This window comes from Danio aesculapii, chromosome 21 (assembly GCF_903798145.1).
Source record: "Danio aesculapii chromosome 21, fDanAes4.1, whole genome shotgun sequence".
Lineage (NCBI taxonomy): Eukaryota > Metazoa > Chordata > Actinopteri > Cypriniformes > Danionidae > Danio > Danio aesculapii.
The window spans coordinates 38,278,536-38,296,499 of NC_079455.1; the positions used below are offsets into that span (position 1 = coordinate 38,278,536).

At 37.3% G+C, this 17,964-nt stretch overlaps 1 protein-coding gene across 2 annotated transcripts; it reads right to left on the bottom strand.

Moving 5' to 3' along the window:
- Positions 1-149: 149 nt before the first annotated feature.
- On the bottom strand, positions 150-17,273 carry ppp1r26 (protein phosphatase 1, regulatory subunit 26). Of its 2 annotated transcripts, XM_056446035.1 has the most exons (5): positions 17,144-17,273; positions 9,807-13,223; positions 2,216-2,333; positions 1,988-2,037; positions 150-282 (listed from the first exon to the last, which is right to left on the bottom strand). In XM_056446035.1, the coding sequence occupies exons 2-5, from the start codon at positions 13,154-13,156 to the stop codon at positions 279-281; spliced, it is 3,522 nt and encodes a 1,173-aa protein (XP_056302010.1). In that variant the 5' UTR covers positions 13,157-13,223; positions 17,144-17,273; the 3' UTR covers positions 150-278. The 2 variants fall into 2 exon arrangements, with proteins under 2 accessions (XP_056302010.1, XP_056302011.1); XM_056446036.1 differs by lacking the exons at positions 150-282; positions 1,988-2,037; positions 2,216-2,333 and having other exon boundaries at positions 4,943-13,223.
- Positions 17,274-17,964: the final 691 nt, after the last annotated feature.

Below are 17,964 nucleotides of genomic sequence, written 5' to 3' on the forward strand. Positions count from 1 at the left end.
GCAATGATGTTCCATACGGTGCTTAGTCGCTGCATTTCACACAACTCAAACTACAAGTACCACAATGACCCAGTAATTTGAACTTATAAAACACTTTATTTAAAAAACCCCAGTGTTAATTATTAGAGTACAGCGAACGACTTACGATGGAAACGAGAAACAGTTGATAAAAAATAGGTAAAAACAAGAACAATTCATCATACATATAACAAAGTATGGATGACAATATTATGTTGAACTCAAGAACCTCCGTCATTGTACTTTCTAGTGGCTTCAGGTTATCTGTAACAAAACAAAACATTAGACAAGTTTAGCTTAAATTACAAATTACACTTCAGTTCTTAAGCCAAAAACCAACATCATAATATATTATTATCACCAGTTCACCGAATTAGCCATTAGGCCTTTAAGTGTGTATTGAGTAAAATGTTCATTTGTGTTTTATTTTGTAAACTATTGACAATAAGAATATAATTTTCGAGCATTTATTTGCAGAAAATGACAACAAGCTGTGGAGAAATATGTATACAATTCCCAAAATGCCTTTGTACTCATTTAAACCCAGTCAACAACTGTGTATTGCTTTGTCATCTTCAGTCTTATTTAGTAAACTATTGATAACACGAATATCATCATTCTCGAGCCTTTATTTGCAGAAAATGACAACAAGCTGTGGAAAATATTGATATAATTCCTATTATAATTCAGAGTATTGTTTTGGCGTCTTCAGTAGTTCGTTGTTTTTATTCAGTCTCCATTAATTTCTGACTGTGAAACAATGGATTGTTTCAGTGTTGACACCTTGTGAACAAACTAAGCAGTGTATTTGTGTCATACATAGGCCCAATCCCAATTTTTTTTTTACCCCTACCTTGGCTCTTGAAAAAGAGTGTGAAAGGAAAGAGCTTCAAATTTTACCCCTAAGAAATGGGACAGCACTTCAACACCAGCACACGTCATCATATGTCATAGCAAGCTCTTACTTCATATGGGATCGATGATGGCGACTGCTGTAGTTAGTCCAGTTGCGTTATTTTTTTATATTTATCTTGAGGAAATAACCGAAAGCAACGATATCATGTTATCATAACGTGTTGGGCAGTAGCGTGACGGTAGTGTTGCTACTTTATAAATCCAATAGCTTTTCAGTAGCGAAGCATTTTTTTTTTACTCAAGTAGCGCAGTATCATTCATAACTTAGTAATCACTAAAACTGTCAATATTTAAATCACATTTTCTGTGTTATATTTCATCTGCAACAACAACACTGAACTTATATAAAAGACGTGTTTGGACACCAACATCTGAATGCATAATTATCCAAATAGCTGAGGAGATTGCTCTGCATGAAAGACTCGTGAATGGGAGATTAACCTGCTGCTGCTTCTCCAAGAAGGTAGGAAATTAAATATGACAGAAATGTGGATGATGTGTGGATGATTGACAGGGCTCATATAAGCAACATAAAGATCTGCTAATGAGGAAGTAGTATGTCCCAAAGCTTGCATACTGTTCTGTACACACTCAAAAGTATGTATTTTTCCTTCACAAAAAGTACATACTTTTGGGGGCGTAGTATAAGTACATGAATTGGGATGCAGCACTACGAAATATAAGATGATCAGAAAAATAAAATGTAAGATTGTGGATAAAAAATGAAAAGTTCCTTTGGCATAATCATAACAAATTCTCTCGTTTTGTCAAAAATGTTGCATTTTTAATGAAACCTACATGCATTTGAGAATAAAACATGACCACATAAAGACACAATACTTTTTTTTTAAGCAGAGGCTTGGTTTTTTGATATATATATATACTTTAGTCCTAGCAGAACATTTTCTGATGGCCGTCAAATTTAGGTGAAAATAATCAAAATTGGCCGGCAACAAAAAAACAAACGCTGACAGGGAAAGAGTTAACAAACAAAGTATCTAAAGATGTTTTGTATGAACACCTATTACATGTGTAAATGGAGTAAGGTGTTTACCTTAACACACTGACCACAAACTGCAGCCTTCGTTTGACTGTCTGCTTTGCCTACAACACGAACACACACACACACACACATACAGACACACACACAGAATCAAGATGTCAATAATTCGGTAGACTACATATATATTCCCTTTCACTCAAGTGAATCAAATCTGTTAAATGATTGTGTGTAAAAGTAAAACCCTCCATGTTTAACACAATCTTTCAGCATTTTTCATACCTGTAGCTGCTTTTGAATTCGCATGCGTCTGGTTTTGAATTTCAGACACCTTTCCGCAGTGTTCAGGGCGATATATGGACTTAACAAGATCCCTGGGTCTATTGATGTGGACAAAGACCTGAAGCACACAGAAGAGAGATTTACACATACAGTGTCTGCATCCGTGTGCTGTATAAAGGTGAACTTAATCTGATTACTGATATTATAAATGCAAAGCGTGTTTATTTTCTTGAAACACTGTGCAGTCAGAATAATAATGCACATTAATGAGATTGGCAGATGTATGAATATATATATATATATATATATATATATATATATATATATATATATATATATATATATATATATATATATATATATATATAATGTATGCTGCAATTTATTAGGATGCATGGGAATTTACTTTCACCTTACAGCTTAAATAAAACTGAATTTGCACATTCAAGTGAAATCCAAAAATGTATCTTGCACTGTCTAAAGCACAGATGTCAAACTCAGTTTCTGGAGGGCTGCAGCTCTGTACAGTTTAGTTCCAACCGTAATTAAGCACACCAGATTAAACTAATTGAGTCCTTCAAGCTTTTTTAAAAACCTACAGGTAAGTGTGTTGAAGCAGGGTTGGAACTAAAATGTGCAGAGCTGTGGAAATGTCCAGGAACTGAGTTTGACACCGCTGGTGTAAAGTATATGACAGAAAGTGACAAGATGTCTCAAATTTTGGTGTCTCTATGCATATATAGGCATTTTATATACATATTAATCTTATTAAATGCAGATTTCCAAAATTCACTTTGAGAAGACAAAAAATGTGGCTGAAAAAATGCCCCATCGACATTCAGCTTAACCGCTATATTTGTTTTTAAAAGTAAATCAACTTATTCTGATTAATAAATGCAAACAAATAATTGAACACACTAAACTGTACACGTGTTATTGTGTTTTTATTATTACAATTAGGGCTCCACGAAACTGGAAAAATCTGACATCGCGATTATAACAAATAAGAAGAAAAAATATTATCAGACATACTGTGAAAATTTCCTTGCTCTGTTAAACATAATTTGGGATATATTAAATAAATAAATAAAAGGGGGCCTAATAATTCTGACTAATAATTGTCATTAATAACTGTTTGTGTGTATATATATATATATATATAACGATATGAATACAAATTCACAAGATGACTTGAATAGCTTTATTTGAAAGCAATTTGTTAATTTAGATTGATTAAAATGTTCTACAAGCAAGTACACATTTAACAGAGCAAAAATAAACGTGAAACAAACAGTGCTTTAGGGTTTCCTGGGGAGTCTGTGTTACAGTGTACAGAAACAAGAAACTTAAATGTAAAATGACACAGTCTTCATAATATTTGTCATTCAAAAAATGTATTTAAATTAAAGTTACAAACTGTACTAATTGTTTGTGTTTACATTTTTATTTTTATATATATAGGAAAGGCGCTATATAAAATAAACTTAATATCATTATTGGTATTAATATTATTTAATGCTTTAAAATTCTGAAATTTAAATGAGAAACAAATACATATAATAAATTTAACTATAATCCAGACTCAACATTGCAGATCCTGTGATGGGACTTTTGCGGATGCATACATATATATAATGCTGAAATTATATATTGTGCAGTCGTAATTACAGTCTCCTTGCTAACAAATGGGTAACAATTCAGTTTCAAGGATTTGCAAAAGATAATTAATTAGTGACTTTTATTATGCCACCAAATGAATCTGAATGATATTTTTGATGTATGAACTAATGAATATAAATTTTGATGTATCATTACACTAAATGACATGTTAGTGGATGCATTCTGTAAATCACTTTAAAAATGTATGATATTCAGTATTTTTCCCTTTAAAAATAACATTAAACATCACACATGCTAAAAATAAATATTAAATATTAGATTAAAAAAACTCTTTTCAACTTTAACCACTAAAGAAATGTTATGCGTCATTAATTTCAACACTGCTTAATTAGTCAACAATACATTATGAAATCACATTGAGTCAACAAAATTAATAAACACATTTAATAAAATTATATATTTACTTTACATTGCATTCATAAGAAATCACAGAAGCTGCGACATCGCGATGGCACACTACACACTATGTACTTATGCAATTACACACTCAACAGTATATGTAGTGTCATCCTAAATGCAACACTGACAAGTTTTATTACTAAGAGGAAATTCAAACCGTTTTCCAAATGACGTTTGACGGTTGCCAAATTAACTAAATAAATGACCAAAGTAACAAATAATCCCTACCATATAACCGCATTCACCATCAGGAGGCAGTAAAACCACTCTCGTAGGAGAGTTTTGCATTCACAAATTTAAACTAAATAAAGTAATCCAACATGAGTGCATGATAGCTCCGCCCCTTCCGCTACATGAGCAAAGTAGCGGCTGATGAGTGTGTGAAGTCATCACACACTTCATTATACCGGCTGAATAAGTGCATCATCACAGCGTAATTAAACTGCACTTTTATTTTTAGAATTGTAAATGCACTATTTACCCTATTTATACTAAAAAATGGCATAGAGCAGTGCATAATTATGCGATTTGCGATGAACCTTAAGTCTTTTTTTTTGACATGCTGAAACACATTCAAACGGACATATTCATGCATGCTAACATATAAAGATATTCATCCAAACATTCATTTAAGAAACATCGAGCCTCGTGTGTCAAAGTCAATTTTTATTATACATCTTCAGAGATACAGTTTGAGTTTTTCTCTGTGCAGAACAGGGGACCAAAAAACTTCTTTACTTTTATTTTTGCAAAATATTTATGAAAACTGGCAATGCCCAGCATAGTCAGCATGAGTCTGTACTTTCTTCTCTTCTATAAACAAAAATAAATAACATTCTTTTCACATTGGAAACACTTACATATAATAAGCAACTGAAACAGGAACTGAGAAACAGGTGCAGAGAAAGAGAGAGATGAGCGAGGTGTGACTTTTGATAAGTATGCAAATATGTGCAAAAAGACACAGAGAGAGCTTTCTTATATGTACAGTCTGATATAAACGTCTTGTAAGTCCAGTGGTATAAAAATAAAAGCCTAATTATGAAAAAGAAAAACTAACTAATTACGTAACAAATGTTAAAAGGGCACATCAGGGGCAGAAAATGCATTTGTTGAGGGCACGTTAGTAATTCAAAGGTTAAAAAAGTTAAGGTTATAATAGTTGCTAATGGCATTATTTTTGTATAATATTTTGGTGACACTTTACAATAAGATTTTATTAGTAAATGTATTTACTAACATGAACAAACAATACATTTATTTATTCATCTTTATTAATGTTAATGACAATAATAAATTAACAAGCACTTCGGTTTTAATAACGCATTATTAAAGGTTGAACTGTGATTAATAAATACTGTACAAGTATTGTTCATTCTTAGTTTGTGTTGGTAAATACATCAACTAAAACTAACTCATTCATTCATTTTACTTCAGCTTAGTCCCTTATTTATCAGAGGTTGACACAGCGGAATGAACCGTCAACTATTCTGGCATAGGTTGCCCTTCCAGCTGCAACCCAGTACGTGGAAACACCCATACACACACACTCATACACTACGGCCAATTTTGTTTACCCAATAGGGTATATGCAGAAGCATGTAAAAGGACTTTTAATTTGTCAGTAACCTGGGCCATAGCTTCCGGTGAACTGTATGTCGTTACAAAATTGGCGTAAAAAAAAAATCAACAATCTTCACTGACTAAATGATATATGATATAAAGTGGGTCTCAGAACGTAGAAGAAGCACTGCATTAAATACATTGTTCCGCGCTATGTCTTTAAAATATAAAAATTTCTTTGTATTTCCAATGGCGTTTCTGCGCTCGCCTGCTGATTCTGACGGGCGCGTGCAAGTAAATGGCTTTCCATCTCGGTTTACACAACTAAATGAATGCCAAAGTCTATTTAACTGATTATATTTTAATCATATTACAACATCGACGCTGTAAAAGGAATCGTATAAAATTGAAAAAAGTCACATTAATTGTTCACCGGAAGTTTATCAGCATGGGAAGAAACACTAGCTCTGCATATACCCTATTCACCTATAGTGCATGTCTTTGGACTGTGGGGGAAACCGCAGCACGAATATGGGGAGAACAAGCAAACTCCACACAGAAATGCCAACTGGCCCAGCCCAGCCTCGAACCATCGACCTTCTTGCTGAGGCGACAGTGCTAACCACTTTGCCACCGTGCTGCCCCTTTAACTAACTAATGGAACCTTATTGTAAAAAGTGACCAAAGTATAATAGCAAGTTAATGGCTGTTTATTATACACCACACCATTTAATAGAACAATTTGCAGAAGAACAGCTCATTCTGCATGAGTTGCAGTGAGCAGATTTTCTAGATTTAAAAATCTCATTTAACATTACTCAGAAGTAAGTATAAATATCGTTCCGGAGGTTGTGATGTTAGGCAAGGTAAGATTTTTTACCATAAAGGTGGTTCTTAAGAACCATTCGTCATCTGAAAATAAGCTGTTGCACATAAAAAAATAGCTTAATTCTCTTGGGCATTACATTCTGCAGTCCTTCAGTTTAACACAAGATGCAAATTGCATTTAACTGTTAGCTAGGATGTGAAGTAGGGTTATCACGAATCATAATACTGGAATTCGGTACCAGTCGATACTGAAATTTAAAAAACGCCAAAATGGCAAAAATGCGATCTCGATTAATTCTTTTCCATATTGAATAATAATGATGTACAGTGCATCTGGAAAGTTTTCATAGAGCTTAATAACTTTTTCATGTGACAGCCTTAATTAAAATTGACTAAATTCATTTGTTTCCTCAAAATTCTACACACAATCCCCCATAATGACAATGTGAAAAAAAGAGTTTTTGAAATTGTTGCAAATTTATTAAAAATAAAAACCTGAAAAATCACATGTACATCAGTATTCACAGCCTTTGTTGTGAAGCTCTAAATCGAGCTCAGGTACATTCTGCTTCCACTGATCATTCTTGAGATGTTTCAGCAGCTTAATCGGAGTTCACCTGTGGTAAATTCAATTGATTGGACATGATTTGAAAAGGTATACACCTGTCTATATAAAGTTCCCAGGGTTGACAGTGCATGTCAAAGCACAAACCAAGCATGAAGACAAATTAATTGTCTGTAGACTTCAGAGACAAAATTGTCTCGAGGCACAAGGCTGTGGAAGGTTACAGAAAAACTTCTGCTGCTCTGAAAGTTCCAATGATCACGGTGACCTCCATCATCCGTTAGTGGAAGATGTTTGGAACCACCACTACAAGCGTACCGCGCCTGAGCCCGAAACTGAAGACAAGATGTGACTTTTAAGGGACTGTTTCATTTGGATTTATACATCATTCTTAATGTTCAATGATCGCAAACTGTCGTAGATTATTAAAGACGCAAACCCCTCACAACACAACAGCTGCACCTTTAGCAAACCTCCAAATTCCTAATTTATGGTTGTTTATGAGCGTCAAAAGTGGCTAATCTGTTCGGTGAAATATTTGACTGCGTATCACTGTATCCCAAACGACTAAAACAATATAACTAAAGAAATATCCACTGTGCTGAGCGAAAGCGCTAACTGAACAACGCATCATTGATGACGAAAGCGTGCCCAGGCCTGAATGTAATGTGAGTTCGGACCGTCGGGGAGACGGGAGAGGGACACGCATGCTTCAGCCTGGTTCAAGGCAACTGTAGATAGTGTGAGTACGCCCTTAGTCAGGGAGGTGATCAATTACCCGATGGTCACTTTGTCTGAGCTCCAGCGTTCTTCTGTGGTGAGAGGAGAACCTTACAGTAGAACAACCATCTGTGCAGCAATCCACCAATCAGGCCTGTATGGTATGGTAGAGTGGCCAGAAGGAAGGTACTGCCCTCCTGGAACGCCTTCACATCCAACCTTATAGAGTTTGAGAGGTTCCCAAAGACAGGTGTGCCAATCTTGTGGCATCATATTCAAAAAGACTTGAGGCTGTAATCGCTGTCAAAGGTGCATCAACAAAGTATTGAGCAAAGGCTGTGAATACTTATGTACTTGTGATTTTTCAGGTTTTTTATTTTTAATAAATTTGCATCAATTTCAAAAACAATTTTTCTACATTGTCATTATGGGGTATTGTGTGTAGAATTTTGAGGAAATAAATGAATTTAATCCATTTTGGAATAAGGCTGTAACCAGTGCTTAATTTGTGAATTACGAGGTCCAGGAACAGATCGGGATTATGGATCTGGCATGTTGAAGCCACAAAAATTAGAGGGTCCATTAAATAACATAACATTTTCAGTGGACGATAACTTTTGGCAGCCTAAAATTCGGTGCATCTGTAATATCAACACACTTCTATATTCCCATTGTTACACCTTTCTGCTGTGTGATTGGCTCTTAGATCAATATGGAGTAAAAAAAGTCCAGAGCTTATTATTGTTATTGACATAAATTAAATTGCGATTCGTTATAATATTGTCTATTGGCCATTGACACTGCTGTTTACTGAGTGTAATCACAAATACAGGGACACTGGAGTGCTTTAATGTCACGATTCATCAGCGGATTACTCATATGCCAGTTTATAGCCTAACCAGCTGATCGACGTGACTTTGAAATGCTCCAGTGTCCCTGTATCTATACACCAAGTAAACATCGATAAGTTCGGTGAACTGATGACCTTCACAGCCAATCACAGTTATTTCTGTTGAGCACATGAACACAATAGCAAATCAGCGCCGCTTAAGAATGTGCTCAACAGCGCTCAAATGTTAGCGGGAGATAGACATTTTTAATATTTCAGTATGATGGGTGGCAAATTCCAGTGTCATGACAACCCTAATGTGCAGAAAAACAAAATCTGATTAATCTATATTTTTTAAACCTGGAAAACTATTCAATATGTAAACTCAGCAATGACATGGTCATAAATCTTTTTAGAAACCGTCATTTACTTTTCATAGTCTTGAATATGACAATCTAAAAACGATACGAATCTGAAAAAGTTGTCAAGCAAAGTTTGTAAAGCAGAATCCATTCAGAAATGCTGCAGAGAAAATACAAGACGAAAACAATAAACAAGTTTAATCTCTTTTTATGACATCGCGTCTGCTTTTAAATATATTTATAAATGTACAAACATAAAAAAAAAAAAGAGAGAGGATGTGGTACACTTAAAGACTCCTACGTGATGTCCCTTGGAACCTAAACAATACAGTACAAAAAAGACAGAAATGATGATAATGCAGGATGAACTCCAGCGCCGCAGTCCGTCAGGCTAATGCTAAAATAATCAGCTAATGTTTTACACCGAAGGAAAATTTCGGCTGAATGTTTGGAAAGATCTTTCAAAATACTTGTGGGTCATCCATCTGAACTAATGACCAACACACTCATTAAATCACTTCAATTAAAGACAATTTGTTCAAGATTTTGCATCTTAGATGGATAAATAGCTTGGATATGCATTGGGATTTCTCCTCGATCACTGATATGTGTGTGTATTCGGAAAGAACAAATATAGGTACTCACTGATTATTGGTCTGCTTGCTCGTGTCTTTTGTCTTCTGATCTTTCCTTTCCTCATCTGACTCTACATCTGTCTCATCAATACATTTCTCTTCCTCATCTTCCTGCTCTTTTTCCTCCTTGCTAACACTTCCTCCCTCCCTTTGTATTTCTGCTAAACTTGCAGTGGCCTCAGTTTGGCTGACCTGCAGGCGGTTCGTCGACTGAAATAACACTGCCTGGTCCCGTTGAACCTGAATTACACTAATGCCCTGGCGGGACTGCAGTTCTGGCGAGGGCTGGCACAGATGTGAGGTGCTGAAGGATATGTGTGGCCTATCAGAGAAATGTCGGTCCCTTTTCAGGCGGTTATGCATGTAAACACCCTCTCTCCTGCTCAATGGAGGTACAGAGGTTGAAAGGTCAACAGCAGGGGAATTAATCTGAGTTTTTGAGAGAGGCGAGGGACAAAGGGAAGTAATGACTTCCCTCAAAGGTATCCTTGGGGCTGATCTACTCTGGTGGCTGATGGGAATGTCATTACTGTTTCTTGAGGAAGTTTCACTCATTCTGTTGTTAACAGGCCTCATCAGGAACAGGTTCTGGTGCTGGTGACCCAATGGCCGAGCAGTTTCTGAGTTCAAACATGGTGGTGTGAAGGAATTAGATTTGATGGCATGACTTGTCGGAGTGTCCTTGCCTGTCTGGGAGCTGCCATTGATTGGATCTCTTGGAGCAGAGTTCTCAAGTTTTTGACTTTCAGTCCTCCTGAAACCCATAATGCAAGAGCTGCCTGGCGTCAGGACTGGTCCCTTGTTGAGTTCTGCAGGTGTTTCTGTAGATTTTGTGGACATGCCTGTGAGTTCAGTCTTCCAGAGTCTACTGGAGGTTGATGTCGAAGCAGATACTGAAGTTTCAATTTGAGTCTTTTGAAGATCTGTTTTTTTCTCAGTCTCTGCAGAGGAGGAGTTTGTGCCCTTCTCCTCATGTTTGATGTTTGTGGTTATAGGTGTAGACACCTTAGCTCTTTCAGCTAGAAATCTTCTGATCTCTCGCTCAATGCTATCATCGCTGTCCACATCACTGTTGTCATCTGCATGCAGACTGGGTGAAAGTGTGTCTCCACCTGGGGCTGAGGAAATCCCTCCATTCCCGGTCACCTTGTCAGTTTGTGAAAGGCTTTTAGAAAGCTTGAAGTTTTGAACTTCACATTTGCCTTTAACTGGTTTGGTTTTAGGCCCCTTGTCATTTTTAGCCTGAATGTTCAGGGATTCTTTGCCACCTTTCAAGATGCTAGATTTAACAAGCTTGTTAAGTGGGATACTCTTCTGCTCTGTTAAAGACTTCTGCTTTTTCATGGCATCCAAAGATAACACCTCAAAAGGTTTGTCACTTTTTCTTGCCTTCAAGTCCCGTACCTTCTTCTTGACTTTTTTCTTCGTCTTAAGTAAGTCTTTAATTGCTGCATCTAAATCCTCATCACTGTCCAAGGAGCTGCTTTTGTCACTGCTGTCATTTCTCTCAGAGCCAATACCAGCCTTTGGGCTGGATGCACTACAAGAGGAAACTTTGTCTTTAGTTACATCATCTGCACCCTTGCGAGGAGGAGAGTTCTGCTTCAGTTTGTTATTTTTCACACTGCTTGAATGTGACATCGCAGTGGGAGTGGTAGAAAGCTCAGGTCTGGTGGAGTCACTGTGGATCAGAGGTGTCCCAGGAGGCTCCTCTTTAACATTCAAAACCATGTCTTGATCTCTGGAAAGTTTGCATTGTTCCTCTTTGAACTTGCGCTTTTTTGACAAGGAGAGCCTGACTGTTTTTTTCGCTTGGGTTTCTTTCAGCTTCTTCTTTGGCTCTTTACTTGCTGAGGGATCTTCTGAAGCTGGTGGAGGTGCACCTGCTGTTGCTGGAAGCTCTTTGTTCATCATTGCTTTATGCTCCAAAAATTTCCTTATCTCTTGTTCAATGCCGTCCTCACTGTCAATGGAGCTGTCATCGCTTTTATCTTCGGGAGGTGCGACAGAGGTGAACGCTGGTGTCGGAAGCAAATTTCTATTAGCAATAGTTAAGCTTGACTCAAACACTTCAGGCATGACGGTTTTGGAGATGTCCAGAATGGCCTCTGCACACATTAGTTCAGCAGTGTTGACCTTCAGACTGGAGTGGATCTGATGTTCTGTCTGGGCTTGTTTTGGGTTTGTTGGAGAAGCTGTAATGGTTTTTGCTTTAGTGGGCTGGGATGTACACTTGTTCAGAAAGTGGCTTACGGACAGTGGTGTTGGGAGATTTGACTTATTGGTTGACAATTTCTTTATGTTGTTCTTCTTGGACAGCACTTTGAGTGGTTGAGTGCTCATGCGTTCTGGAGAAGCAACGGCTGGTTTGCTACGTTGTGCAGGCACAAGTTGGGCAGGTTTGAGAAGACTTTTATTTTTCTTCTGCTTGTGTTTTTCTTCCTTGAAGCGACGGATGGCTTCCTCGATACCTTCATCACTGCTTGAATCGGAGTCCTTCATTTTTTGTGGAGATCTCTGAACATCTCTATCACCTTCCTGCTTTTCTTTTTTCTCCTGCTGAAATCTCTGAATCTCTTCTTCAATGCCATCGTCGCTGCTTGAATCAAGCCATTCCTCTTCCTCTTTAATGACAAGACGCGGTGGAGACTTGTCCATCTCAGAAGACGAGGAGGATCCTTTTTTAGCTCTGGGTGGAGGAAGACTTTTTACGGGCAAAACTTTACTCGCATCTGCTTTCTTAAAGGGATTTTCTTTGCTCAGCTGCTTCTTTTTGACTTTCTTTTTTAAGGCCACCATCCCACTTGAGAGTCTCTGGATATGATTGCTAGCAGTCAGCACCTTAGCACTGCTGGAATGTGTCTGTTGCTTCGGAGCATCTGGTTCCCTCCGCTGAAGTTTGGGCGCTGGGGGCGAACTTGTCACTGGATCCCCTTTGCGTTTGTGGTCCACCTTCTCTTTTAAATACTCTTGAATGGCCTCCTCAATGCTCCTGTCCACAGAGTCATCACTATCAGAATCATCACCAGCATCAGACCTGTTGTTCTGCAGCTTAGTGTCTGACCCTGATCGCCGGGTTCTCGCCGACATGTCCATGAGTCGCATCTGACCCTTGTAGCCAGCCTCGTGACTGGAATGAGCAGCCTTTTCAGCCTGCTCGTTTTCATTCATGCCCGAAGACTGGGTACTGTGAAGGCTCTCAATTATCATCTGGATCTTCTGTGGGAATGGGGTGCCACTAACTGAGGCAAGGTCGCTGTCGGAGGCACTGTCATTGAAATAGAGAGGCAGGCTGCAGCTCTTACTGGACCTCCATTCTGAATGAATAGCCACAGCCGGAGGAACCGTCTTCAGGAACATTCTAGACAATCAGAATGGAAGGGATGTAGGTGCATGGGGAAGCTCCACCGGTGATCTTGTTTACATCCTAAAAGGAAGAAGCAGAAATATTCATTTAAGAACATGTAATTGTAAAACATTTAGAGATTGGCAGAGTAAATAAACATATATATTTAAAATATTAATGGCTTTAAAACATTAAAAGAATGAGGTACTGCATGGTTTCTGCTACATTCATTCTTCGATGGCTGGGCGCTACACCAAAATTCATTCCCACCACAACTACATTACAGCTTCTCATTCAAACCTTCAGCTGTTGCCGTTTTTTTCTTTTATAGTAGGCTATAATCGCACCAAAATGTATTAAAATTTAAGTGAATTATAATAGAGATAATTTTTCTGTAATCGTAGTAGTGCTGTGTGTTTTTTGTTTAACCCTTTAAGGTTACGTGCTGACTGACTGACAGGGCTGCGCGATGTGTGAGGCCAGCAAACACAACGTAGCGTTCAGTTATGATGAACAGAGTTTCCATAATTATACTTTATTTATAGATAAAGGTCTATGGCTCTGCATACAATGACTTTATCTTGCTGGAGTTTACAGCAGTTTCGCTTTAATTCAAGACGCATCAATGCTATTCTGTAGGTCTATTGGAGACATTCATAAATATTCCTAGCAAATCTAATAAATGTTGGAGACTCATTACATAAGCGCACTAAATCACACTTCAGCAGCGTTTATTTGAGAGCGCACAAGAAAATCTGCGCTTGAGCAGCGTATATTTGAGGGAGTGCAAGAAGTTGTGTACGAACAGAGGAAATCGGTGTGCAAGCAAAGAGATTTGCATGCTCATATTACATGAATGCGATCTCAACTTGTAATGCTGCGCTCACGACAATTGAAAAAGGCCGTAGGTTGTTGGATGATCTGTGTAAAAGGCCTGCTGCCACAGCTGGAAAAATAGATGACTGGAATGACTGTAAAATAGGAAAGACTGTAGTGTTTTCAAATTGTCAACTTATTCAATGCGCTATAAGATTTTTAGGAGCATTATAGTTTTTTAAACTTGTATAAAGTAGGCCTGTCACAATACCTATTTTTTGTCGTACGACATACATTGCACCACAATATATTGCGATAAACAATATTATTGTCATTTTAAGACCATTTAATACCAGAATAACAATATAATATCATCACAATGCAAGTACACTCTTCCAAAAAACACTAAATATTTCAATTATAGTCATTTAAACAATTTAATAATGAGGCATTGGAATCAGAATGTAAAATTGCACATCCTAAATAAATATTACCAAAAAAGTGCAAGGTGAAAAGTAACAGAGGCTGTGATATCTGCTACCAGATATATATGCTAATGCATCACCAAAAATGATTGAGATTATGTCCATGTGATGTCGATATACTAATTATTGTGACAGGCCTAATATGAAGTTTTAAAAACAAATTTCTGTTTTTCCCATTTTTAATTAAAAGGCTGAAGTTGGGGAATATGGTTTAAATGGAGTTAACTGGGGGGGATGTATGAAATCATGCTAAATAACTTTCTCAATATGAATATAAATGAATCTACAAATTTTAAACTGATGTTTATTTATATATATATTAATGTTACATTACAACCCACTTCCACAAAATGCTACAATTTAACCTAGTGTTATATTATTTACACAATTCAGTTTGAGGTTTGTAATTTAAATGGAAGATAAATGTATCAAATAATATTTTAAAAAGTTATTGACATTAAAGCAAACAGATGTTACAACATTCCCCATTGCACGCTAGGCATGGGCCGGTAAAAGATTCTGACGGTATGATAACCTTGGATAAAAATATCACGGTTTCACGGGATTGTGATTACTGCTCTAAAATATGCACTTTTTAAATGTCTGGGTAAAAAAAAAAAAACTTTTCCCCTTTAAACACAATATATTTTATTTTGAGAAACTTTTACATTTTTTGGAGCAGTAAACATGTCAGGCTAAATAATTCAAATGAATTATTGACTTCTGCTGCCTTCATTAGTTACAAAAACACAGAATTCATTACAATTTAAAGTGGCATCTTTGGATATCTTTTCTGCTCAAGATACTGTTGTCCTAAAAATCTAACTAAACAAACAAACAAAAAAAAAACAAACTTACATATACTGTAGGAACGCTGCAGCAAAAAATGTTAAAACCCTGACTTTTCCAAACCACCGTATACCTTGAAAACAGCTAAAAACGGCTGGGTCAGTTGGCATTTCTGTGTAGAGTTTGCACGTTCTCGCATGGGTTCCTCCGGGTGCTCTGGTTTCCCCCACAGTCCAAAGACACGTGGTACAGGTGAATTGGGTAGGCTAAATTGTCCGTAGTGTATGAGTGTGAATGAGTGTGTGTGGATGTTTCCCAGAGATGGGTTGCAGCTGGAAGGGCATCCGCTGCGTAAAAACGTGCTGGATAAGTTGGCGGTTCATTCTGCTGTGGCGACCCCGGATTAATAAAAGGGATTAAGCCGAAATGAAAATGAATGAATGAATGAATGTCCAACCTCCAGGGCGAATAAGTAGGCCTACAACTCAAATATGGTGAACAACATGACAGGTAACACAGTAGAAAAAAAAAGTGCTAAATGCAACTAATCTTGTATTCCTGTATTGTATTTTTAATCACACAATTGGTTACTTGGTTCAATGGCTATAACACGAATACTAACCTTAAATAACCTATAGTGGGTGGGCAGGGGTATCTAACAAAGTTTCAAAATTGGCAGCTTTGTTGCTAGGTTAGTGACTGCACCCAGACAGAAGCAGCCCATCTAGTGTAATATGAGTGCTGAATGAATGGCTCTTATAAACTGATTATTTTAGAGAATCAACACTTATGCATCTGTTAGAATGCTTACTAAATCAATCTGAATCACTGAACCATAAATTATTAATTTTATTACTTAATAAGCAAAGGTCTGTCTGTGTTTTGTTTCACTTTAGTGCATTTGGTGGCTAGCTGTTCACTTGGCAACGTGTACAGAATAAAAGATGTATTTTCAGATTTTCAGAAACCAACTAATTAAATTATATACGTTCAATATTTTTACGTAATAGTTAAAGTCAAATGACCGTAATTATTGCATTTACACCGCCCTGTTTGTAGTGCGTGACATTTTTAAAATCATCATCTCTTCACATGTTAACCGATGAGAGAAATGAATACGATAATACTCCTCTTTTCTCTCTCACCTAAAATGCTACAACGATCACTGATGTGTGAATATTAATAAACCAAAATCGTAATCAGAACGGCTGCAGTACGTTACGTTAATTAAGACTCCAAATTCTAATTTGTAAGTGTGCACGGCTAGGCTACATGCATCAATGCCGGAGCGGTGCAGCAGCCGAGGCCCCTCCGCTGCCTTCAACCCCTTCATCCCTTTAGACAATAAACTCCCGTAAGTTGTTACAAAATATCTCCATGCAGAATGAAGCCACAGTGAAACTGCCACCAAATGGAGACATTGCATCTTCTTTGCAATTCAATTGCTGAAAGTTATAGTGTTTTTCCAGCTTGTGAGAGCCGCCGACAGAGCTCCGTCTCGCCGGGCTGTCCCTACACGCAGCTCGCGGCTCTGCCTGCACTCGCGACCGGGGCGCGGAGCTAAGAGACACCGTAGAGGAAACCAGCGTCTCCCGCCGGCCGGCCACGGTGTCTTCGGCCGTGTTTACACCAGTCAGTCGTCCAAAAAGATTTGTTAAAGGGAACTTCAGTGGTCTTGTTTATATTTACGAAAGCAGACCCCCTAAAATGCATCACAGAAAGGAAAGGAGGAAAGCTAAAGTTCGCCTCGAGACGAACATCTAGCGCTCGCGGGGCCTCGCCACTTCTCGCCGGTTCATTCCGCAAAACCTTCTTTGTATTGTGTGTCTGTTTACCGGAAAAAAAATAGCTAATGATCACAGAAGTAACTGCCCTATGCATGCACGCCACAGGAAACATGATGAGACTCACCTTACAACTGATGAACAGCTGTTGCGTTTAATTTCCAGCCTAAGAGATCCGGCTTTTGTGATTCTTAGCACATTTTTGGAGAGTCCACACACGGGAGCGGACGGACGGGCGCGCGCACCCCTTCTGCCTTCCGACTCTTACCTCCAGAAATCACTTAAAGACACAGTACTGCGGAGCACACTGGATTTGGGATGGAGAGTTAATGATGGAGTCAGAGATGGTGAGTATTGATATTATACATGGGTTTACAAAACGACACTGTAAAACACTTTTAAAAAATTGAGGCAACTATTTGCATGCGCCATATTTCAAACTTATTTCTTTTTAGTTTGTCCTATTAGAATTTGCATGTTCTTAACTTTAACTTTCAAGTAACATGAACTCATTGTTTCTTGAAATTTCAAATTTTATAAATTTTCAACTTGTAGGTTTAAGTTCGTCAAACCTTTTTTAAATAAAATGTATTTGTCCTAATAATTTACACAGTACTATTATCCACACAGCTACTATTATTCAGTGGACCATGCTTTTAAGTATTGCTAACATAATTCTGTTAATTTTCTACACATATTAAGTTTGTAAAATCCTTAAAAAATCACATTTAAAATATTTTTTTACATTAATCATTTTTGTACAAGCATTATTCTTTCTTTCTTTTTTTATATTTTCTTTATTTATTTTTCTTATATTTTCTTTAAAAGTGTCAAACAATAAACACAAAAACAGTCAAATGCACTTATTCAATTCAAAACTTTTTTTGTGAATGTATGGGTTTTTTGTCATAAGTGTACATTTGGAAATTTAGACTTATGTATTATCTA

What these genes read in the sequence shown, in the direction of transcription:
- ppp1r26 (XM_056446035.1), bottom strand. Translation starts at nt 13,156, where the DNA reads ATGTTCCTGAAGACGGTTCCTCCGGCTGTGGCTATTCATTCAGAATGG. An exon ending in AGCAAGCAGACCAATAATCA is followed by an intron (nt 2,334 to 9,806) that starts GTGAGTACCTAT and finishes TGTGTGCTTCAG; the next exon opens with GTCTTTGTCCACATCAATAG. An exon ending in GAATTCAAAAGCAGCTACAG is followed by an intron (nt 2,038 to 2,215) that starts GTATGAAAAATG and finishes TTCGTGTTGTAG; the next exon opens with GCAAAGCAGACAGTCAAACG.